This window comes from Canis aureus, chromosome 23, assembly GCF_053574225.1.
Source record: "Canis aureus isolate CA01 chromosome 23, VMU_Caureus_v.1.0, whole genome shotgun sequence".
In the NCBI taxonomy this organism is placed as follows: Eukaryota; Metazoa; Chordata; class Mammalia; order Carnivora; family Canidae; genus Canis; species Canis aureus.
Window position 1 is genome coordinate 3,777,190 of NC_135633.1, and position 26,223 is coordinate 3,803,412.

The following is a 26,223-nucleotide window of genomic DNA, read 5'->3' on the forward strand; positions in this document are numbered from 1 at the left end:
ACTGCAACTGCCAAGACAGGTCTTATATATTTAGTCCTAGAACCACCCACTGAAAAAAAATCATTTTCCTCAAATAAGGAAAATAAAATCCATTGATTTTTGCTCCCCTCTGGTAACCTGAGTATATACAAACACAGGAAGTCATTAACATCAACAACTTCTGTAGCCACAGCTTCTCAGAGGGTAGAAGAAACTTTAGCCCAGTTTCTGACCAGATGGTTAAACATGACATCTCTCAGTGGCTCTGCAAGTATAAATTTATGCCTAGGTCCGATCCCTGCATGAAATGGAAAACAGGAACACGAAGGACCCACATGGATTCCACCCTGAAATAGAACAAATCGGACAGGCTAGGCCAATCTGAGACCCCAGGAGGAGTTTCTGTAAACAGCCTAAGATTAGCCACTTCCTCCTCCCCCTACAAATTAAATAAAAAAATTTCTCTTAGTGGGAGGAAGAGAAAATCTCAATGTTGCCTTGGGGACACATTAAACTTCTATACGAGGCTTAGTTTTTATCTATTTTAGCTGCAAAAGAGTATAGGGCCAGGAACCTTGAGAGCAGAGGTTAAGGCCACAGTTTTTTTACTTCCTTGAGTTAATAATGATGGCTTGGCTGTGGCCCCAGCCTAATGTTACCAAGGCCTTGACTTTAAAAAGTGAGGAAAGCTAAAGTGGGTCTCCTAGAAATAGCAAGGTGTCTATCAACAGTACTGGTCAACATTATTAATTTAGCATTTGAGGCCTACTCTTCTATCCATATTTAGCTTACCTTCCACTCTCCTACAACGTCAATCTTTCACTCTAACCAAGCTGACCTTTTCTTGTCACTGTCCTACCAAAAACTAGAAATTTTATCACCATATCACTATTGAAAACTCTTCCTACTATAATTGATAGAAGAGTCAAGTCAAATGAACAACATCCCATAAGGAATTCATTAGCCTAGTGACTGAAATCACTGGAAGGAAGGCTAACCTCAGGCACACTTTAAATTAGGGGCACAGACTATATCATCAGAGGGTAGGAGGAAAAAGGTTGATCTTCCAAGAAAAATCCAGAATGTTCATGCTGGTAGAAAGAGGTATGTATGTAATTGTGGCAAAAACAAAAAACAAAAAACAAAAAAAAAAAAGCAAAAAAAAAAAACTGACAAACACATGTATGCATAGACATACAAATGAATACTTTATGACACCATATACTGTGGTCGATCCATGTCATTTCATTTCCTTTTCATTTCCTAGGAGTGACTTCCTCCTTTCTTTTAAACAGTCTGTCCCTCTTTCAAGTTTCTTTCCATTTCTATTCTCTTGGGGCCACACAGATCTATTTCTTCTGAAAGTTCAAAACATATATCCTTTATCATTGATTTTTCCCTTTGGCACACACTATAATGAATAGTCACCTCATTTTCCCCCTGAGTGATCAGTTCCGACTTACAAGCAGCTTACAAGCAACTTCTGTGTGCTATGAGAGTTAAACTCTAAAGTTCACCGCATGAGAGACAGAAAACCACTACCCTAAGGAACAGGATAATATACTGTGTTGGTTTTCCAGAATAGCTTAGCGAAATTTAATTAATTCAACATGTGACTGAGGTACAATATTAAAATTCTAACTTGACTCTCCAGAACCATCCTAAATCCCTTGCTCTAACACCTGCTACTTATACTAGGAGAGGAAAAGAATAACACAGGACATTGCTTCTACCTCTTGCTTCACTAGACCTGGGAGGTAGGAGAGGCGTTCAATTGCAATCCTTTGTGATGGCGCCCATGTTCTGCATTACAGCGGCTGGAGTCACCATGCTCCAAAAGCACAAATAAAAAAATAGAGAAAAAAAAAGAAAAAAACCAACAGGTGAGTTGAATGAAATGACATGGGCGGAGGATGCACAACATAATGTGATATTTGTGGAGGATGAGGAGGCTCATGCAGATGAGGATTAAAATGGCGGCCAAGTCAAGACCCATAAGGTGTACATTAAAAAGAAACAGTAGGGGAAGATCATCACAAATAAAGGGGCATTCTGACTTAGAAACATATAATATAAGCCCTGGAGAAGACTCTTCCCTAGCTTAACTTTCAGGAAATTAAAGACCAAAATTAAACTGTCATGGACACATCTACACAGGGGCCACATTGAAATATTCTCCATGCAGGCTCTCTTTTTGCCCATGGATGCCAATTCCTTCTTTGTAAGCATCTACCACTGAAGATTTGAATACTGACCTTGTTTAGGGTTTGATGACAACACGAGCCTAAAACTGAAAAAGACCCTAACTAGTGCTAAGTACTCATGGATGAAAATGGGGCAAGTGATGCCACTGAAGTCTGGGATGTCAGGAAGAATAGGGTTGATACCAGCTGCACCCACTCGCATCGATGCATTCAGGGGTGTGTGTCAAAGTACACTGTATATATGGCACAGGGCTGCATTTTGTTTACATGTGTGTATGGTGCATTGTATATATAGCTACTAAGTATTAATGTAATGAATGAATGCCTTTAACACTTGAAGCAGCCAGCATGTTATAGTCTCCTTTCAATTAATTCCTAATTTTTTTTGTAAGATATGTTTATTTGAGAGAGAGAAAGAGAGAGCAGGGGGAGGGACAGAGGAAGAGAGAGAGAGAGAATCTCAAGGAGACTACCCGCTAAGCCCAGAGCTCGACACAGGGTTTCATCGCAAGATCCTGAGATCATGACCTGAGTCAAAATCAAGAGTCCGACACTTAACCAGCTGAGCTACCCAGAAGCTCTTATTTCCTAACCTTGTACCAATACCTTACATTTTGCTAGGTCTTACATTGTATTGTTGACCCATAGGTAATTACGATGTATATATTTGAACATCCACTAGTTCCACTTATTTGCCCACCATTTATCTGTGATGAAATAATGCCCTTTATAATTCAAATTTTAAAGTATCTGCATATGTATTTTATTGAGCGAACAGAATTTTACTTTTTAGCACTTCATCATGTAAAGGATAACTATAATAAGGATACGAGATAAATTGTTGAGAAGAGTTTCATTCGGCTTCTGAGGCAAAAAACAAGATGAAAAAATGACCAAGCTCTCTGTGGTTATTGTATTTTCACCAGAGATTATGAAATATGCAGCATTTGTATGCATCAGTCAGGTGATTTCCAAAATCTATGCTCTTGACTCTGCTACAGAACTCACTGTTTCTTTACATGCTTTTGCTATGAGACTTTTCTCCATTGTGGCCTTGGAAATAAGCCTAAATTCTGAAATCTGGCTGGAGAGAGGCAAGTATTCCGTGGACAATAACTATGAGACACTGAATTGTGCTTAACTACGGGCATCAGATAAGAATTCTGAAGAAAACAGCAGCAGGACAGATAGAAGGGAAGGGTAATTTCTTCAGTGTTAATGAAAAATAAACCAAGAAGTGATGATATCAGGATTCTTATGTTACCAGAGATGCTTAGACCAATACCCCCAGATCTTTATCTTTTTGAAATTAATCATAAATCACTTTTAAGAAAGTTTGATCTAAAAATCATATTGTTACAAGCATTCATTAGAAAACTCACAGCGATGTGTGTATTTGTAGACCACTTTGATTTTCAGATTCAATACCTCCAGTCCTCAGAGCAACTCATATGAATGGCCCAACACTTTCTGAGTCGAGAAGACACAAGGGAGTAATACGCGTAGGCAGAACACTGGAAGTAGTAAACGAGGAGACATCTCATATCCATTAAATATGTATTCTAAGCCCGTCCCTGCACAAGGCATTTTTTTCATACGGTTTCTCAATCCCACAATCAATTCTGCAAAGTGAGTGTCCCACTAAGAACAGGCAGAGAAATATTAAGTAACTTTCACAAGCTCTAAATCTATGTTTGAGTCCCAGCCAAAGGTGTCCAGTGCCAAGCCCAGCCATCTTTTATCATCGTGACCCAGGGGAGTTAGAGGACCCATGAGGGCCTGACAATTCGGGATAGAGAAAATTACAGACTGACCTCGAGATCTAATTATCTGTGTAATATTAGGCAAGCTACTCATCATGCTTTCTTGGCCTCACTCTCACATTCTCATATAAAAGGAGCTTGTGAATCTAGCCCTTCCCATCTCTGAGTTTAGTCAAGTTAATCTAGATAATACATGGTTGTCTCTAAAATCTCTGCCTCCTTGTTTGATGCACTAGTCAGTGGTCAGATAAGGCCTCTCACTTCTAAAGGCTATATCATCTTTTTAAGATGAACATAGTGAAGACTTTCCTCTGCCTGCTTTTAGTTTTGGGGAACAAAATACAGAAGTTTAATTTCTAGCACACACAGAAAAGTTTCTCTTTCCCACCTCTCAATGAATTTAAGTAAAATCCCTAACTGCTTTCAAAAACCCATGACACTCTGAGAAGAGAACATTGTTTCGGGATGTTGGTGCCAAAACTAACACAGCCTCCCTGGATCCAGGACAAACTACTGGCCTCATCAAATGCACTGAGCACCCACTGGCATCATGGGACATCACTAACGGAGCGGCCAAGTGAAATCTCGGTTCTCGTGCAACCAGCACCTGTTTTCTTTCCAGTGCCTCACAAACTTTCCTTTAGAAACATCTCTCTTGTTAGAGAAAAGTGAATACCCACACACATCTCTAAGCTAACAAGAATTTCTTTGAAGTCTGGCATTTTATTATAAAAATTAATTTAAGCATTGATTCTACTTCCTACCACACCCTCCTTTATTTTAGTATTAAACATTAGTGGGATAACTTATCAAGTAAAATAAATGTTCCTGAAGTTTGTGACCTTTATTCTCTGTAGAGTCGTGTGTTCCTGTGGACAACTATGTTTGAATTTGAGTAGCTCAGTTTGCCCTACGTAGATTCCACAATTTGCCTCATGTGGACTGTAATCCCCAGAACATGGTTAATCACCACATTCTGGAATATTCCAACATTCTGTAATGCTGTTGTAATATATAATCTACCTTATATAATATACTTAGCTTAACAGCATTTCATAGATCCTTACTAGTGACAGCCATTGTGTTATACTGTTGTGGTTTCATTTAATATTCTTACCTTCTCTGTGAGGTACAGATTTATACACCCTTATTATATATATGGAAAAAGAAACATATAAAGGTTCACTGAATTTTCTGATTCACAGAAATCACACAGCTAAAAAGTATCAGAGCAACCTCTGAGCTCTAGCTTGACTAGGGTCTAAGCAGTTACCTCTCTATCATTTATGCAGAATAACAGTTTTAATTTGCACAAAGATACTGGATTATTTTAGAGGGTCTATTCTTAGGTAGACAATTGGTTCTGTAGCAACCAGTTTGTGTTCAGTTAAAATGTGTAGCTCAAAAAATTATAAAAATAAATGTCATAGACTTTTGGACTTATATAAATTAGAATATGAGAATATTAAATCTGAGATTTTATTTATAGTTTATATATTTTCTACTCATAAATGAGAGCAAGAACTTTCTGTATAGAATTTTCAGAGAACATAAACACGTTTATTTAGCTTTTGAGAACTCAAATTATAGACCAGAATAAAGGAAAGGATACACAATATGAGAGCTGAAACCTGAGAATGTGAAAATAAGATATAAACATGGGAAATGTAGGTAGTTCATTGGTCATCTAAAAATAGGCAAAACACCACTCTCAATAATAGGATCCACCACAGCTGACTCAAGGGACAGCAATGGTTTTTCCAACATTCTTGAGGACATGCAAAGTATCCCCATGTTATGAAACACAGTGAGCTTTGAAAAAGCCCAGCAGAGATGGGTGAGGCCATACACATCCATAGGAAGCTGGGTGACCAGAGGGCAATGATGAGTTTCCCCAGTGTGCAAATTTATATTAGGCAGTAAAATAAATCAGAATTTATGGTGACTTGCAGAACTTGCTGGACCCTCCTGATAGAGCCTTATTTTTTTTTTTAATAAATGCCTATAAAATTAAATCAGAGAATCTTTGAAAGAGGTTCAGAGAATGTACCCTCTAGTCCTTTGCTTTTCAAATGAGGAAACCAGTCCAGAGCGGCTTTCTCTTGCTGGATCCACCCACTGCTTATTCTTGGCCAATGTGTCTCTTGTGAAGTTATTCCCACTCCAGAGTAGAAGTTCAGCTGTGACTCAGGAAGAAACCAACCAGGGCAGAGGATTGGGAGAGAGGGGTATTGCTGTATCTTTTTCCTGTTTACTCAGTGATTTTCAGTGTACTCTGGGGTCAGAGCAGAACTGAGAGCTTTGCAGTCTCAGCAAAAGCGACATGACTCTGGAGTCAGCAGCAGCTATTTCTCTTTTCATGCTGATAATCAGCATGTTCTATGATTTTATTTTTCCCCTGAAAACTTAGCCTAAAACCTCACAATGATTTCTAGATTTTAGAATCTATTGTACTTTTGAAGGGAATAATACTTGCAAGTTAACTAAAGTACATTTTCTATAACTGGTTATAAATTATCAGTAGCGGGCAGGCCGGGTGGCTCAGCTGTTTGGTGCCTCCTTCAGCCCAGGCCGTGATCCTGGGGTCCGGGGATCGTGTCCCACATTGGGCTCCTTGCATGGAGCCTGCTTCTCCCTCTGCCTGGGTCTCTGCCTCTCTCTCTCTCTCTCTGTGTGTCTCTCATCAATAAATAAATAAAATCTTAAAAAAAATATCAGTAGCTTACCTGATTTTATACCTTAAGATGGGAACCCACCCACTATTATATAGAGAGCCCTTTGTCAACTGTCTTCCGGAAAGAGCTCTATGAATAAAGATTGTGACTGTATATCACGATGCCAACCTGAGAATCTCATCAGAAACATTTCACCACAGTCCTTGGTTTTCTGTAGGAAGTGCTGTATAAGCCAAGGTACTGAGGCCTATTCCAAAACCAGAGTAAGACCTTTTCATCTGCTACCAGGAAGACACGATACCAGGATATCTTTGAAGGAAAATATCTATGCATTTGCATCTGTCTCTGTCTCTATCCAATTTAGTGAACTCCACCAGGTATTATGCACTATGAAATGGCCACTTATCAATACTTCCATTATCATACCTTGTATGGTATCAGAAAGGCCACTTTCTAACTTATCATTTTGAATTGTAATAGATGTACTCAATTCCTAGTAGCATATTTTCAGTAGGCATTTAACGAAATGATGGTTGTTGGGAGTATTTCATTTTACAACATCACATTAGCATTAACTTTTCATTTTACCATGGCAGCCAAGGATGCATATTATATGAATCTAGATTGCTCTTCTTAAGACAGAATGAGTTGAAGGCCCCTAGGCAGAGCCATTAAGAGATCAGAGTTATATTAAAAAATTCCACAAAGGAAGTGAGGGTTTCAATCAATTGGCCCATCTTTGTAAAGTCATATTAGAAACAAGCAATTCAGCTTCTCAGTTCATAGAGCTCTCTGCTGGTCTCTGCCTAGGGAATTGAAGAAAAGTACAACATACCCCTTATCTCATGGGAGTTTATTCTCTATTTACTAAAACTGCACTGAAAGCTGAAAGTTACACCCAATACCTAACAGCAAAAGATTTAAATGCAAGATTAAACGCAGAAAATAAATATTTAACATTGATACCAATGCCACAGAAATGGATACTCTGGGCATCTAATACAGGGAAAATTAGATGTTACATAGAAAGGATGACAGGGAGGGCCCTTTGGAAGAGTTTGATCTGAATTTAACTGAGGGTAATATGCAAATGTAAGAAAAATAGGAAGACACTCTGTCAAGTATGTCAGTGGATCAACAACCTTAGTATAAAAGCCTATTGACGAAAGACCTATAGTTGGTTGTAGAGTAGTACAATCAGAAACTATCTGGAAAAAGTGCCAGAATGTAGAGATCATTGTAGGGGGCCTTTGCTAATTAACATATCATGACCCTTGACCAAAACACTTATTTTCAAACTTTAGTGTGTATGGACATATCATGAGGGATTTCTAAAATCTAGATTCTGAGATAGCATCCACAGAGTTTACATACAGAGAATCTAGGATGGGATCCTAGAATCCCCATGTATCACGAGTACCCTGGTGATTCTAACGCAAGTGCTCCATGGACTATACTTGACTTTGGAAACCACCCTGCCAAAGCACTATTCTCTAACTGATATGTTCCTGCCCTGAATGAGACTAGCAGAATAAAATAGTGACCTATTTCAATAATATATATGGATTTTTTTCATAGCTAGATTTAGAGAATGTAGTTACATCAGGCGTTGGACCTTCCAAATACGAGACATTTCTTAGGAAGTGGCAGAGAGCTGGGCACAGAGGAGACATCTAATAAATCTAAGTTGTTGATGATGGTAGCATAATAACTATTATTAGTCATGTGGCAACGGTCATAGTTCTAAGCATCTCAAGAACTTAGAACCTCTAATTCCTTCTAACTAAGCAAAAACCTTTTTACACAGTAGCCTTTTACTTTCTGGTCAGAGATGGTCTTCTGGGCTGCAATGAGCTGGATACTCACCCTCCATCCTAGGTCATAGAACAGAATCTGTTCTTTGGATCTCCTTGCATATCTTTAGAAACCATGCTCTTTGTTTCCTAAGACAAAGAAATGAAGAGTGCAAAGCCCAATTCATAAAGCCCCAATCACCCATGATGATGATTTTCTTTTTATGCTGACCTTAGCACAGCTGGAAATTCTGCGGAGTGGTTAGTCATTTCTAGGTTCCAAGACATATCGAGAAGGATAAATATAGTCAAATTCTCAGAGCATGCAGTGATTGAATGTGTGTCTGTGTTGCGATCATGTGGTTTGAAGGGGATATGTGATGTTTATAAATGTTTATATTTATTCCTCTGGCTAATACTGGATAGTGTAATACTTTTTAAAAAATATGGTATTTGACTGAGCTCATATGAGACCTTAAAATCTGCTATTCTTAGGAAAGCACAATAGTTAATTGTCTTATGACTCAAGTTATACTTCAGCAGAGTAGGTTTATTTTCATCTTGTATGAGGCAGACATTATACCAAGGAAACTTGGAGGGATGATATTTATTTTAGTGTAAAATGGAATGGACAAGACACTATGAGACCCAATTTCTTATCTCCATTTAAGGTTACAAGTAACTGTGTAACTCTGGGTAAATCATTTTAAGTTAATCTTCAGCTGCAAATAAAAGGCAACAGAAAGGGTTCTTATTTGGCTCAAAATATTGTTATCAATCAATAATATACCAGCGCCTGGCTAAGATTGGGGATTTTTAAAAAAATAAGAATTAAAAGAAGGAAATGAGTCATTTATGGAAATGTCTTAAAGGCAATTTTTAAATATAGAAACTGTGGGACAACTTCTAGTATTTAATAGTTAACTGCTCCAAAGTTAGGTTGGTTTACCAGGAACTATTTGAATTTGATGGACTTTCTAATACAGATAGGACAGGATATTAAACCATTCTGAAAATTACTCAATATATAGGACACATTCAAAATTAACACAGTCATTATTTAAAAGCAGCAAGTTAACATTTTCTATAGACCAATTAGTCTTACCTAGATTATAAAGTTTTTGTAAATATCTTTTCTTATAAAGATTTCAACTCAACCATTCTGAGTTGAAAATAGCAAGTTGGCTTGTAAACTAGTGGTCTATAAATCTATACTTGAAATATGATGGATAATTATAATAATATTTTACTTCCTCATGCTTCAGAACATTTAGAGAGTAGACTAGGATTCAAGTATTTGGCATTGTCAATAAAATAGTAAATGCTGTTTTTGTCAGGTTAAGTAGTAAGACTGGTACTTGCACTTATACTAGTGTAGTAGCAACAACATTTATAATTGGAGAAATCTGGGTCCAAGTTGGTTTATCACTTACTAAAATTTCACTGTAAAATATCACTGATATGCAGTTTCTCCATTTATAAAAATGGGAGTAAAAAATGATTTGATCTACAAGGTGGCTGCGAAAGTCAAATGTAAAAGAACTCCATAAATTATGAAATTCTTTGCATATGTTGACTTTTTTACTATTGTTATACATTATATGTAAACAGAAGCTTTGTCTTGACCCTTCTTTACATTCTGGTCTTTATCTAGCTTAACGATGTGCATTGGAAATGTTCTAAATCTAATTATTTTCATTAGCTTTTTTTTTTTATAGCTGTTGGTGGCTTTTAAAATCAACTGATCTATTCTAGACATTTTACAGATTAGAAAAATTACTCAGGAGGGATGTTAAAACCTTGCCCCAAGTGATACTGCTTGTTGGTGGCTGAACGGGACCTTACCTTGACTTTTTATTAGAGTTCTCCAAAGACTTCACTAGCATTACATAATTCATTTCTCCAAATCTCCAAAGCTGGTCTTTCAGGATGTTAGGAAATGTTCTGTGTAAAAGGGCTTGGGTGTCTAATAAATATTTAAATTTCTAATATGAAATTCTAGATTAAATAAAATCAACAAATTTTTTAAAAGTTCAATCACATACACTCACAAATGTGCTAGACTGTGTTGTGATGGAAGCTTTATTACTTGTTTCTCAAGGATAAAATACATACATATATATATATGTATATATATATTTACGTATTTGTATTTATAAAAAACACATGTAAATATGCATGTATGTGTGTGTATATATATGCATACAGAACATTCACAGCACTGCCTGAGGTATGGAAATGATATGTATGTGCTTATCATTCATATCACAATGGTGATAATGATGAGCATGATGAGGAAATGTTCATAACCTTAAAAGTTATTTAAAGCACAATCCAGAATTCAGGAATTATATTTATATTCTCATTACAGATTACTGATGAAATCCATTTCTGAAACATAAAGAAGCATCTTCTTCCATGGTACTGTTTCTTAATCAGATTTTCCATGAAGTGTTGAGAAAAGAAAAAGGACACTAAGTTTAGAGACACGAAACAGATTAAGAGCTTGCTTCTTGCTTCTTTCTTCTCCTTTTGCCACCACCCACCGCACTGACACACACACACAGACACACACACCACAATAGATAGATATATGTGTGCAACTTAGATCCAATTGCATTATTTTTCTGGCCTTTGAATTCTCTTATTTAATAAAGTTCAAGATAAATGAAATTTGCCTCTAGGATGTCTTGTGAGAACTATTCATATTCTGTAGGTATGAATTCAAGTTATTATACAAGTGAAAGGTATAAATACTGTTTTTGCTGGCAATGGAATATTTTTCTTTTTAGATATACAACTTTCTATGGACTAACATTCACCTATTATATTCTATTTCCCTATGCTAGGGATACATGCATATGTATGCTGAAAACATACTGTCACATTACTGAGGTGAAAACTCTTTCCCTGCTTCCACTGTTACCTCAGTTTCATCTTCATATAGATACTCCAACCACTAACTCTCAGTTATAGACATTCAATGAATATTTTATTTTAAAAAAATTCCAATAAATACATTTAAATGGATAGAACTTGATTCTCTTGAATACAAGGTGAAAAGATCTAGCATACAAAGTAGATTCTAGGATGCTTAATGCTTCATAAAAATTTTAAATGAAGGACAAATTCCACATGGGTACTATCTTGTTTGATGGTATCATCAAGCAAAAAAAAATTGTGTGTTAATTTCCATATAGTATTTTGGCAGATAAAATGCATGTAGAAGTAGACTTAAACAAATACTCCCTATGACAGGAAATAAATTAAAAATATGAGTGAAGTAAGTCAGTCGGAGAAGGACAAACATTATATGTTCTCATTCATTTGGGGAATATAAATAATAGTGAAAGGGAATATAAGGGAAGGGAGAAGAAATGGGTAGGAAATATCAGAAAGGGAGACAGAACGTAAAGACTGCTAACTCTGGGAAACGAACTAGGGGTGGTAGAAGGGGAGGAGGGCGGGGGGTGGGAGTGAATGGGTGACGGGCACTGGGGGTTATTCTGTATGTTAGTAAATTGAACACCAATAAAAAAAAGAATAAAAAAAAAGAATAAAAAAAATACACTACACTTTACCATTTAGTCACTTAATTAATCATATTTATGACATAGGAATAATGCAAAAAACAATTGTGAAAAGGCGATTACCTTCAAGAAGCATAATCTAATCACATTATATAATAGAAGATGAGCCATGGACATATGTATTTACAACAATAAAAACCTAGAATGTGAACATTTTTATATATAAGACAAACTTTTGTTTAGAACTTAGAGACAGGAAATATTCCTTTATATAAAGAGTTAACCATAGGCATTCGGGACGAAGATGAATTTTTTTTTTCTTCTCAGTGAGATCTTACTAAATTTAGGAAGGAGAAATAATTATTGGACATTATTTTGAAAGAATAACATGAACAGTAATTGGAAAGTGTAAGTAAATCATTCCTGTAGGCTATAGGTAGGTTACATGAAACTGGCAAAGTTCTGGGGGAAAAAAATTAGATCCTAGAGCACCAGGTGTATAACACAGGCCACACAGATTTAACAGAAATTGCAAACAAAAGTGGGAAAAGGTCAGACTTGTGCTTAGGAAGGATTATGTGTCTGTCCATGGGCAAGAGTAGAAGGTAGAAGGTAAAAGACAATACAGGTGCGCGCACTAGGGGAATGAAGAGGGCCAATCCTTCAGCCCCTCAGCCAGGCGATCGATGAGTCAGGATATAAACAGTCCTCTATTGCCAGGCACCGTATTGAGTACTGGCACCATAGTGGTGGGCCAGGAGGTAAAGAAGATATACATTAAACTAATATGCATAGAAATAAACATGCACTTTATATGAAATAAATGCCGAGGAGTGTTTGAGATGATTTAGAGGATACTGACAAAAATAAGAATGTAAGAAGAAGGAGGCATTTCTAGGGAGTTTAGTTTATTTGTGTTGAATTTGGGGGACTGCCAAGGATATTGAGGTGAAAGTGTCTTCCAGGCACTGGGGAAGAGTTCATACCTAAGCTATGGCTGTGCAATGCTAGCTTCATGAAGACAGCAGTTGAGTTTACTGCAGAGATGACCAGGAGACAAGAAATTTGGTGAAAAGAACATGGATATTTAAACCATGATTAAACTGGTAGATACTTTATTTGTAAACCTCCTTTTCCCATCTACATCTACTGTGCTGTACTGTTCATTTATAAAAAAGAATGTATTTTTCCATTCATGCAATTGTAGGTTCAATACCCAGTAATACTTTCAATCTAAAAAAGAGAAATAACAGGATGGATGAAAGAAGATTTAAAAAGTTGCTGTATCCTCCTGATTATAGAACCGCCCATACTGTAAAACAAGTCATATAATACAAAAGAGTCTATGAATAACAAATCAACGATTGGTTGGGAGTCACATAAAACTTCTTTTCAAACATCTCAAAATAAATAAATATGCCAAGTTTTCTTAGAAGAATCCTCTGCTTGCAAAATGGAATTTGTTATTTCTGCAAGTTCTTTTTCATTGGACAAAGATTAATGTCCTGTAACATCCAGAGCTATGAAGACTTTGCTTAACTTTTACTTTTCTCATTGCACTGTCTTTTTTTATGAATAAAGATAAACAACTAACTCTTAAGGGAATTTTCCTTTAGAACAATATTTAAAATATTAATTTATTAGACGATTTTTTTCTACAAAGCCCAATTAATTCCCCATTGCCATCTCATAGCTGTTCACATAAGCCAAACCCACAGAATTTTTTAATGAATGTAGGCTATTAGTGTATATAGCTTCTTTTCCTCAAAACTGCAATGCAAAAATGAAAACTGTTGGATGCTAGATAAGTGATTATCACCCATAGGTATCAAAAAATGATTTTTTCACATTGAATTCTATCAACATTGTCAGGTCACATAATCACGTCATAAAATAACATGAACAAAAAGAATATTCTCTTGTTCTTAATGAGAAGGTAAACAGCACATATTATCCTTCATGTAATTATATAAAAGAAAATAGAAATAAAAGAAATGAATGAAAGATGGCAGAACTTTGAAGTTCATGGAAACAATCCCTGATTTCATCCATCATCGCAAACAAAACTAAGACTTGATAGACTTGAGTGTTCAGAAAAACAAAATCTACTTCAATATTAACACTTTTCTCGGGTTCCTTAAATTTGTTTTCTGGCATTTCACTCTATTGAGAGAACCCTCTGTTCTTTTTGTAGAAATTTATATGTTTTGTGGAAAAACAACCAAAGAAACTAAAATTGACATGAGTTTTACCACCACAAAGTAGGTGACATTGAGATGTATTTGTTACATACCTGACATTAAAAAAATACAAATGTAAGATGCTCTAAAATATCAAACTGAAGTTTAGCTTACCAGCGGGGACAGAATTGGAGTGCTGAAGTTCCAACTGACTGGAATCATCAGAGAGTTCAGTCAAACAGGTTAAAGTAAACTCTGTGTTGGAAGCAGGCTCATGTTTAAAGCCTTCAGGAGAAAGATAATCCAGCTCAAACTTCACAGTTGACATTGCAAAATTCTTAAAGAGCTATGTAAGTCAAAGTTCACACTACTGAAGTTTCAAAAATCGTAGGTGACAGGACAAAAAAATCACTGTATTATAATCTGTAGTAACTCCAGGCTTTCCGGTGATTATTCTCACTTGGAAATCCAAAAGAGATAAAACATGCAGAGCTGACTCTCTTAAGCTTCCTGTATTCATGCCTTTTTCTAGGCAACTGTCTTCAACAGGATGGATGGAATTTAGAGTCTTTTTTTTCTTGATGGTATCTTGCTGCCTTAAAATGATAGCAGCACTAACCCCATCTCAGAGAGGCTGCGATGAAAAGTAAAATAGGCTAAGTGAGGACATAGGCAAGGCTGCAGAGAGATGCTTTTAGTAACTTGGTATTGGAAGTTCTCATTCACATTTCTGTATACAAAAGATCAGCTGGGTGGGGCTAAGGACTGTAAGAGAATGAAACTTTTTTTTTTTTTTTTTTTTTTTTCCCCACCGGGCAGCTCATCAAGGAATGTTTTAATCTGGAAGGAAATTAATCCTAAATGATATTTCCAGGGTCAGGGTTGAGAGACTATAGCCATGATGCTTATTGAAAGATGGCTATGATTGTGGAAACTAAAAGGTAAATCAAACTACAATGCTTCTGCACAATCAAACAAAATTAACAAAGAAACAACATCAAAATGAAAAGGCAGGGAATCTACAGAATGGAAGAAAATACTTGCAAATCATTTATCTGATATCCAAATACCCAAAAAATATAAGGGACTCATACAACTCGGTGGTAGTAGTAGTAGTAGTCGTAGTAGTAGTAGAGTAGTAGTAATTCAAATTTAAAATTGGGCAAACAACCTTTTCGTCTTCTAAAGAGGACATGCAAATGCCTAATAGGTACACGAAAAGGACCTCAACATCATTAACCATCACGGAAATGCAAATCAAAGCCAAAATAAAGTATCACCTCACACTTGTTAGAATAGCTATCATCTGAAAGACAGGAAATAACAAGTATTGGCAAAGATGTGGAGAAAAGGGGACACTTACGCGATGGTGCTAGGAATATATACATTAGTACAGTCACTATGGAAAACACTATGGAGGTTCTTCAAAGGGTTAAACAACAACAACAACAACAACAACTACCATCTATGCCCCAGCATTGTCACTCGTGGGTACACCTCCCAGTGAACTGAAATGACTGTCTCAGGGACGTATGTGCACCCTGCGGTCACTGCAGCATTATTCACAGAACTCAAGGCAGGTAAGCTGTGAGTGTCTGCGGACAGATGAACCACAGAGAAAATATGATCTACCATGGGGTGTTTTCAGCCACAGAAAAAGGAAGGCCTACCCCTTGGGACAACATGGGAGAAACATGAGGGTGCTCTGCGAGGTGAGGTATGTCCAAGAAAAGGCCAGTGTGCTTGATTCACTTACATGTGGAATCTGGGAAAGCTGAGCCTGTGAGAGGAGAGAGCGGACAGGAGGTTGCCAGGGGCTGGGGGTGGGAGTAAGGGGAGAGGTTGGTCAGAGGCGGGTGAGATCGAGGAATGTAATGTACGGCATGGGGCCTATCGATCACAGTACTGCATTATATACAGGAAAGTGGCTGACGGAGTAGATTTGCGATGTTCTCACCACCGAATAATAAAACAAAACAAAATAAAATAAGCGAACCGTGAGGGGAAGTATGTGCTACTGGACCTTACTGTGGTAATTGTTATGCGATAGATGCATGTATCAAAGGATCACATTATATACCCTAAACATATACCATGTTGTGTGCAATTATATTTCAGTGAAGTTTAGGGGAAAAGGTGTATTTACAAAATGGTAGTCAAATCAAACACACAGCTGGAGCAACACAAAGGACGGATGTCATAATATGAGCAAGTGATCAGGAGAGGAGCAAATGCCAAAAAGGCAGGGATTGAGGAGGCTGACACTGTTGTACTCTTTAAAAGGTAAAACATCAGCTCCCTCTGAGTAGCTAGGCAGGTTATGTTGGTCACCTTGGGAAATTTAATTTAAGGGGTGCATGGCTGGCTCAGTCGGTTAAGCACCTGACTCTTGATTTCAGCTCGGGTCATGACCTCAGGGTGGTGAGATTGAGCCCTGTATCAATCCCCACTGGGAGCGGAGCCTGCTTGAGATTCTCCCTCTCTCTTCCTCCACCCCTCCTGCCACTGTGCGTGTGGGTGTGTGCACGCTCCCTCTCACGCTCTCTTAAAAAAATATAATTTAATTTAGAATCTCACTCTTATTCAATCTTCCGTCCTTGAGCTCATAAATCCATGCTGATCACAAGCAGGTGCCCATTGAGAACTTGTCAAAAAGTAATTTAGCAAAATCCATCCTTCAGGTTAGGGAGTCAAACTAGATGAAATTCAGGTTAGTCCTTTGATGTTCTTTTTTGATCCATTATGTATCCATTAATTTATTTCTTCATTCAAGTGAATATTCATTGGCCCTGTATTAGGTGTTACCTTAGATGCAAGAGTGTTATGACAGGTGCAATGGAAAGGATGTGGGTTGGATATGGTCTCAGTGGGAGAGAGAGCGGTGATTGACTGGGATTCTCATTATGACCATAGCATGAGGTATGGCACTAGATTTGCTACACATGAAGAATGGCATATTTGAAACAATTTCACTTTCTTTGTCCAGCACTCTTTGAGAGAGTAAAATATATATAAGAGGTTTGCAAATTCATTATTGTTACAATATAAAAAGTGTTATGGACGAAAAAGTGGCATGTCTTACTCATCATTAGTTACTATAACTGAACAAACAAGGAACGAAAATTGTCTCTCCGCTCCACAATCTTTAGTAAACTATTGCTCAAGGCCCAGGAATGATTGTCATTCCAACAGCATGGACAACAAACAAAATGCTGTTCAAGCCTAGTCTGCTGCCATTCTGGAACAGACTTAAAAAAATCTGACTAAAATGACAAACATGGCCAAGTTTCATTGATAACTATGTGACACTTTACTTAAATAAGAAGGTAAAAGCAGAATCCAAAGTATAAATAATAATTCAGCAAATATTATCATTGCTTAAAATAAATATGAAAGTATCAGTACATATTCAGAATACCTGCGAAGTCATTTCATAGCAGTGTAGATCTTTACTTGTCTCTCTACCACCTATGGATTCTTAGTGTCTGCGGTAAAGCTTCTAGAAAAGACAGACATTGGGTCAGTAGTGAGAAAACGAGTTGAAGAAAAGAAGGTTGGTAGGAAAAAGAAAAGCAAATACCAGGAAATGACTAAAGGGTAAAAGAAAAAAAAAAGTGTATATACAACTTAAAGGGAAAAAAAATAGGTTCTAGAATCACGAAAGATGGGCTTTACAATTCTCAACCGAAATATCTGTCCTGCTGTTTGGTAGGAGGTACTGTCTGAGAAACAGTCTAAATGGTTTAATTTAAGAGTTGCTCAAGGGTGTTTAAGCACTAGATAAATTCTAGTCTCTATACCTCCAATAAGGTTGACCAAATCCTCAAGAGTTCACCTTTCAAGCAATGATTTAAAGGGTATGGTTACACGGTTACACGGAAGTGTGATTTGGCCTCAGAGCTGCGGTTCAATCATAAATGATTGATAAATGATTCCTGGTAAGACCCTGCGGGGGTGATATCTGATGTCACAGGATAGTCCCTTTGTCTCTAGCACTGGGCCTTCGTTTTTGAGCATGAGGACATCTTGTCACTAAAAGAGAATACTTCTATATATATGGTTATCCACCCCTCCGCATTCATACTATTATATTATTTGAGTATCGGTATCTGATATAATCATAGAAAACTACTTGAAATTCACTAGCATTTGAATGTTATTAATTCCATCTGTATATTTTTGAAAATTCATTCCTGTATGTGTGAAAAATGTTACTGATTTGCTCTAAGACAATTGTTAAAATGTAGGTGGGTTTATAAACTGTCATTTGATATGGTTCATATCCATAAACTGGAAATTACTATTCTCCGGTATATAAAAAAATAGGATTTTACTGCTTTGTATAATAGAGATAAGCAAGCCCTGTCAACAAACACACTTCACTGTTCTTTTTCACTAGTAAACCTAAGTGTGAACATCTCCTGAGGCCTCCAGAAATGCTGCTAATAAAGGACATTTACTTAATGTAGAGACTCAAGAATCTAGCAGCTCAGCAGTTCTCTATTCCTGAGCCTTTGGTCAGAACTTTTTAACTTCCACCCAGTGTATGTAGATGTTAAGTCTTTTCTTTTTTCCTTTAACTCAGTAAGTACCATATTCCCTCCTCCCAGTCTTACTGAGCTATAAGTGGCATATAACATTGTGTGAGATGGAACTATCATCTTAATTTTATTGTAGACTTCAAGTTTTTAGTGTTTTCCATGACATCTTAGCTAACAACTTCATTTAGAACAGTTTTCTATAACTCTTAGAAAATATCCATGTAAACTTTGAACTCATATCATCTGCCCAATACCCAGAACATGTTCTTCTTTATTTTATTTATTTATTCATTCATTCATTCATTCATTCATTCATTCATTTATTATCCTTTTAGAGTACAAACTGGAGATGGTAGGAAATGCCATACAGAAAACATATTCTTTTTGATTTGGTCCAGCTGCAAAATCTTTTTCTCTCAGTCTGCCTCAGTTTGTCTCTGTTACTATAGTAACCACTCACTTGTTAGTGACTACAGTAAGTTCCAGTCTCTAGTCCTTCATTCATTTCAAAACGTAAGCTGTATTTAAAAACCTTTATTGTTCTCAAGTACGCTTAATTTTGGTATAATCTGTCTTGGGTTCTCTTAACAGACCAAACTAACTTTATTTTATCTTGAAAATGGCTAAACTTACTGTGAATAATTAATGATTATGCATCATAAAAATACATTTTATTAATTTCTTTTTATTGGACTTCTATTTGCCAACATATAGCATAACACCCAGTGCTCATCCCATCAAGTGCCCCCCTGGGTGCCCGTCACCCAGTCACCCCCACACCCTGCCCACCTCCCTTTCCACCACCCCTTGTTCATTTCCCAGAGTTAGGAGTCTCTCATGGTCTGTCTCCCTTTCTGATATTTCCCACTCATTTTCTCTCCTTTCCCCTTTATTCCCTGTCACTATTATTTATATTCCCCAAGTGAATGAGACGATATGATGCTTGTCCTTCTCCTATTGACTTACTTCACTCAGCATAAGACCCTCCAGGTCCATCCACATCAAAGCAAATGGTGGGTATTTGTCATTTCTAATGGCTGAGGAATATCCCACTGTATACATAGACCACAGCTTCTTTATCCATCATCTGTCGATGGACACCGAGGCTCCTTCCACAGTTTGGCTATTGTGGACATTGCTGCTGTGAACATCGGGGTGAGGTGTCGGCGTTTCATTGCATCTGCATCTTTGGGGTAAATCCCCAGCAGTGCAACTGGTGGGTCGTAGGGCAGGTCTATTTTTAACTCTTTGAGGAGCCTCCACAGAGTTTTCCAGAGTGGCTGCCCCAGTTCCCATTCCCACCCACAGTGCAGGAGGGCTCCCCTTTCTCCACATCCTCTCCAACATTTGTGGTTTCCTGCCTTGTTAATTTTCCCCATTCTCACTGGGGTGAGGTGGTATCTCATTGTGGTTTGGATTTGTATTTCCCTGATGGCCAGTGATGCAGAGCATTTTCTCATGTGCGTGTTGGCCATGTCTATGTCTTCCTCTGTGAGATTTCTGTTCATGCCTTTTGCCCATTTCATGATTGGATTGTTTGTTTCCTTGGTGTTGAGTTTAATAAGTTCTTTATAGATCTTGGAAACTAGCCTTTTAGCTGATACGTCATTTGCAAATATCTTCTCCCATCTGTAGGCTGTCTTATAGTTTTGTTGACTGTATCCTTTGCTGTGCAAAAGCTTTTTATCTTGATGAAGTCCCAAAAGTTCATTTTTGCTTTTGTTTCTCTTGCCTTCGTGGCTGTATCTTGCAAGAAATTACTGTGGCCAGGTTCAAAAGGGGTGTTGCCTGTGTTCTCCTAAAAAAAGTATAATAAGCTTGCTGTTTACATAGTTTTCTATATATTTAAAGTTTCTAAATGAACAACTGTTAATAATGTCGGACAATATTTTTATTAGAAAAGATTTCAGAATGACTCTTTAAGACCACAAGTTTGTCCACTGCACCATCCATTGAACTAACTGAAAAATTACCATAGAATACTATTGAACTAACTGAAGAAATTTTTAAAAATCTACCCATAGCAAAAGAGTAAACTATAAGAAAATTTAAGGTAATTCTGGAACATATGGTGGAGGCGAACAGATTGAGTAATGAGCAATTCCATGAAGGCAAAGAGGAAGCTGTCTAGGTGTAACTCAGGACAACCTGCGTACAAGGCTGGACAAGACCCTGCCCCTCCCCCTGTAGGAACACCAGAGACTGAAGCAAATATAGGGTATGTTGCTTTGTTTCTAAGCATCATTTGTTTCCAACTGTGCATGAAGAAAGCAAGAGATCAGTTCATGATCATTTCTTTAATTGGATATCAGAGCCAGACAGAGAAAGGGGCATTCTCCAGCTAATGGAAGAGTGTCTTAGGAAAGTGAGAGGCAAGTCAGTCTTCTCCGTAGTGGAATTTTAGTACACACTCAGCCTTCCCAAAATTTCCTTCCTTGATTCCCATTAACAGTTACACCAATTTCCATTCAACAGTGGTGAAAGCAGAAGCCAAGTCAGTGAGTAAGTCACAGAAATTTGGCTATTTTAACAAAATCCCAATTATAGACTCTCCAGGCACAGCAACTGGCACAAATCATGCATTGAATATAATGCAAGTCATCGCCCGCCAACCCAGGAACTACTCTGCTTCACTTGAACTATGGGGTTATGATCATTTGAGAGAAAGAAATTCGAAGATAAACAATTTTAAGAAGTGAACTGAACAATCAAATCAAATGAACTTCATCATAACATACTAAATACAATAAAACAGAAGAAAATAATTTTACCCCATACTTTCAGTGATATTTGAGAAAATATTACATGAATATAATAAAAATAAGCTGCTAGGAAAAGGAAGTAGAGTAAAAGAAAAAAATATTGAAAATAAGTAAAACATACACTTAAAAAGTCAACTAACTTAGCGGAAGTACTGGATAACAGGTATATTGCTGGTAAAAAGCACATTCATTGATTAAAAATTAACACGGATTATTTTGAATATAGAGCAAAAACATAAACGTTGGAAATTATAATAGAAGATGGAAAATGCAGTATGGTAGGAAAAGAAAATGCAGTATGTATAAAACAAACTCAGAAAAAATAGAATTTACGATAAAAATATAAGAAAATAAAAACAAATAGCTTTTGATGTAAGAAAGTGCTGATTCTTCAAACTCAAAGGATCGTATTAATGCCAGACAAACGTACTAATACTGAAAGGCCATCCCTCGACACCAAGCACATCTTCACGTGATCTGAATTCCACAAAGATAGTCTCTAACAAATTTCAAGATAAACTTGGCAGTAAAGGAAAAAATGTGGTGAAAATTTGACAGAGAGAGCTTTTTAGCTTCAATATCAAAGGACAATATAAAGCAGCATTTATAGGGATATGATCAAAAGTGATCATGTCTCCAAAATTCAAAAACACATCAAGTAAATTATTATAAAGCAAGAACAACTCAAATTATGTAACTTGAGTGTTATATCTGAAAGCATCATTTGAGGAAATACTCCAGCCAAAGGGTTGGAATAACAAAAGAATCAGAATAAGGTATTCAAAAGGAAAAAAAATAAAAGAAATATAAGAGAGAAAGAGAGACTGTGCACGCGCACAAATGGTGAGCAAAAATAATCCAGTTAGAAATGCATTTATGACTAAACAATTGCTGAAAATTTCCATCTAAAACAATTTAAATAATTAGAAGGTAATTTCATGATTTCAAAATCCAGATTATTTCAACAAAATTTAAAATGAAGGAAGAAAAATAAATAAAATTAAGGAAGAAACTATAAGGCAAATTAATTAAAAGGAAACAACACAAATGATGACTGATAAAAATGACAACACATTAATAAGATATCAATCAAAATGGGTTAAATGACCATATTAAGACTCAGAATTTCTTTATTTACATTTTCCCTCTCTTCCTCCCAACCCCAAGACATTTCAAATCACCTTCTAGATTCCAGCTGGAAATGTTGTTTATGAGCGTTTGTTTCATATATTTTTTTTAAAAGGGTAAAGTTCCCCCAAAGTGTTACAATAGTTAAGGACATATATAAGAGGATACTTAAAATGGCATGACTACTCCATCAGGTTTGATCAAGGGATAATGCAATGATAGCAATTATCTATCTGGAAACTTCCTAGTAGTTATGCTTTCTTTTTCTCTCCTTTCTGCACTGGCTAGTAAATCTGGTACCATGTTGACTGAAATGGTAATAGTGAATATTCTTATTTCATTCCTTATCTCAGTAGAATTTTTTCAATATTTCACTAAGTATATGCTGGTATGTTTTTTACGGATACCCTTTTTATTAGATTAAGAACATTCCTTTGTATTCATAATTTGTAAAAGGATTGTTTTTATAAATAATGAATGTGAGTTGACTTTTACCAAATGCTTTTTCAATTTCTATTGACCTGATTAACACCTTTCACCCTTTTAATGTTGTGACTGACTGTCACATTTAATTTTTTTTTTCCCTTATTAACTCTGATCTGGCCTTGATGTGATGGTTCTTATATACTACGGGATTCAGATGGTAATACTGCATCTATGTTTATGAGATAAATCAGCATATAATTTTCTCCTGTTATCTCTTGTCTCTCTCAAATAAATAAATCTTTAAATACTAAAAGAAACTATTATATTTCTTATTTACTGGAACAATTTTTTTTTTTAAGATAGGCATTATTTCTTTCTTAAATTCTTGATATAATTAGCTGGGAAACCACCTGGTTTAAAAATTTTCTCTAATAATTTTTAAGTCCTGATTTAATATCTTTAATAGGTAAGGAGCTAGTTTTGTTGTTGTTGTTGTTGTTGTTTTTCCCCTAATTCAGTAGTGGGATGTTGTCCTATTGTAGGTATTTCCCCTTTCTATTTTTTTGTTTAATGCTATTCATAGTATCCTTGGTGCACTTGGGGTGGGGGGGTCCTTGCTCAACAGGGCTTCTGCTGGAGATTTTCTCTTTCCCTGTCCTTCTACCCTTACCCCCACTCATATGCACTTGCACTCTCTTGCTCTCCTTAAAAATAAATCAATCTTTTTTAAAACTCCTCTAAATATCTTTTTAATGTATGTAGGATCTGAAGTTATGTCCATTTTTCTTATTGGTAGTTTTTGGCTTTGATTTGATCACTTTTGTTCAGGGTATTACCAATGCTATGAATCTCTTCAAATTGCCAATAGTAAACTCTATTTTCTCTTTTATTGATTTATTTTTAATCTCTGTTTCTACTTTTGTGTTTAAAATTTCCTTGCAAAAAATTAAAAATAAAATTAAATTAAATTTCCTTGCTACTTTCTTTGGGATTGATTTGCTGTTATTATCTAGATTCTAAAGAGGCATACATAGATCATTGATTTCTAATCTTCTTTTCTAAAAGTATAAATTTAAATTTACTTATTTTTCTCTAAATATGGCTTTAATTATATCTGACATGTTTTGATATAGTTTGGTATTATGAGTAATATTATTATTATCATTTTATTCAATCAAAATTAGTTTCTGGAAGCCTAGGTGGCTCAGTGGTTGAGCATCTGCCTTTGGCTCAGGGTGTGATCCCAGGGTCCTGGGATCAAGTCCCCCACCCACTTCTCCCTCTGCCTGTGTCTCTGCCTCTCTCTCTGTGTCTCTCATGAATAAATAAATAAAATCTTAAAAAAATAAGTTTCTAATTGGCATTATGATTTCTTCTTTGAATTATAGAGTACTTAGTACTTTAATTCACAAATATGGGGAAGCTTCATCCCTCTCCTCTTCCCTGAATTCCTCCCTCCCTGACTTCCTGCCTTCTTCACGCTGTCCCTCCTTTTCTCCTTCCCTTCCTTCCTTTCTTCTCTTTATAGTTTATTTTTATTGATAAAGTCTAGTTCTATCATGGTCAGGGATAATTCTTATATGATTTCCATTTTTAGATTCCTGTTGAAACTTATTTATGGTCCAGCATAAGATCTTGGATGCAGTGTCCTTTATAGGTCAACAAGGCCATTTGCTAATCATAGTGTTTAAACCTATATATGTGGTGGTTTTTATGCTGAGCAGGGAGTCTGCTTCCCCCTACCCTCTTGCCCCTCCCCACAGCTCATGCTCTTTCAAATAAATAAAATATTTTTTTAAGATTTTATTTTTTTATTCATGAGAGACACAGAGAGAGGCAGAGACAGGCAGAGGGAGTAGCAAGCTCCCTGTGGGGAGACGGATATGGGACTTGATCCCAGAATCCTGGGGTCATGACCTGAGCCGAAAGCAGACACTCAACCACTGGGCCTCTCAGGCATCCCAAAATAAATAAAATCTTAAAAAGTAGAGAGGGGGGGCTTGGTAGCCCAACTGATTGAGCATCTGGCTTCAGCTCAGCTTGTAACCCCGGGGTCCTAGGATGGAGTCCCACTTCGGGCTCTCTGCATGGAACCTGCTTCTCCCTCTGCCTATGTCTCTGCCTCTTTCTTTGTGTCTCTTAAGAATAAATACAATCTTAAAATAAAATAAAAATAAAATAATAAAAAAATAAAATAAAATAATAAAAAAATAAAATAAAATAAAATAATACAATAATAAAAAAGAACGTCCTCTAATATTTTCTTTATTATGGGTTTTTGCAGGCCATGACACTTGTTCACTAAAATCACTGCTGGGGCAGCAGCCAAGAATATTTCTCCAACCACCCCTCCTGATGGTTATGGAAGGGAGTGTGTTGTCCCAGCTGATGAGTTTGAGGGAAATTTGTTTTATTAGCCAGCACTCTCCTATAGCAAAGAGAATCAGGTTTCAGTTTTACCCGTGTGTGGAAGTGAGGAAATTGTTCAATACACATTATCTCACGCTATTAGATGAGACCATACAGCAGAGGGAAACAGAGTGTGAAGGTTTACCAAATACTCCCGGGCTTATTTAAATACCAATATTAATACTACTATTAATTATTATTCATTGCTAATAAATGAAAATCCTGGACAAATGCTAAACTGAGAAGCCAACATAACAAATATAAATCAGAACTGGAATCCACTGTTGAAGGTGTTTGATTAAAGGACAAATCCCTGCATTCTTTCCTGCAATATTTATTTCTGCAACAACTAACACATTTTGTAAAAAATTTTAAAAATGTCATACACTTTCTTGTACCTTCAGGACAGATTCAAAATTGACTTCTACATCTATATCTCTGTGTGACCCACAATGTGTCATTAATCTTACAATTTCATCAAAAGTAGTATTAACCTGCAGGAATTTACAAATTAAAACTTACAAAGTATCCTGTCCTTCAAGTAAATTTCATTAACAAAAAGAATTTGACTTATTCATAAAAGTGACCAAACTATTTCATCTATTCATTCATTCATTTTATTAAAAAACAAAACAAAACAAAGCAAAACTATCATTTCAGGTCCTGTGCTAAATTACTTGGAGATTTAGAGGAAAGACATAGCATGGATGTGAATATAGGTGATTTGTCTTATTTTGCATAATCTTGTCTCAGGAAAATCTTTTATTGTCTTCATGAAGGCACTTGAGAACCCATGCTTATTGGTAACCAAAAACTATCCATTGTTTCTAAAA

At 36.4% G+C, this 26,223-nt stretch overlaps 1 protein-coding gene across 5 annotated transcripts in view; it reads right to left on the reverse strand.

The window, feature by feature from the left end:
- The window catches only part of ANO3 (anoctamin 3), a 373,740-nt gene extending 358,953 nt beyond the window's left edge, over window positions 1-14,787 (reverse strand). For 2 of the 5 annotated variants that reach the window (XM_077866168.1, XM_077866167.1), the window contains exon 1: window positions 14,299-14,787. In XM_077866168.1, the coding sequence (XP_077722294.1) occupies window positions 14,299-14,452 (154 nt within the window). In that variant the 5' untranslated portion in view covers window positions 14,453-14,787. Of the gene's footprint in view, window positions 1-3,565; window positions 3,698-4,788; window positions 4,900-14,298 lie in introns of those variants that run through there. The other 3 variants (XM_077866169.1, XM_077866166.1, XM_077866171.1) reach the window with 2 other exon arrangements.
- Between the last annotated feature and the right edge of the window lie 11,436 nt (window positions 14,788-26,223).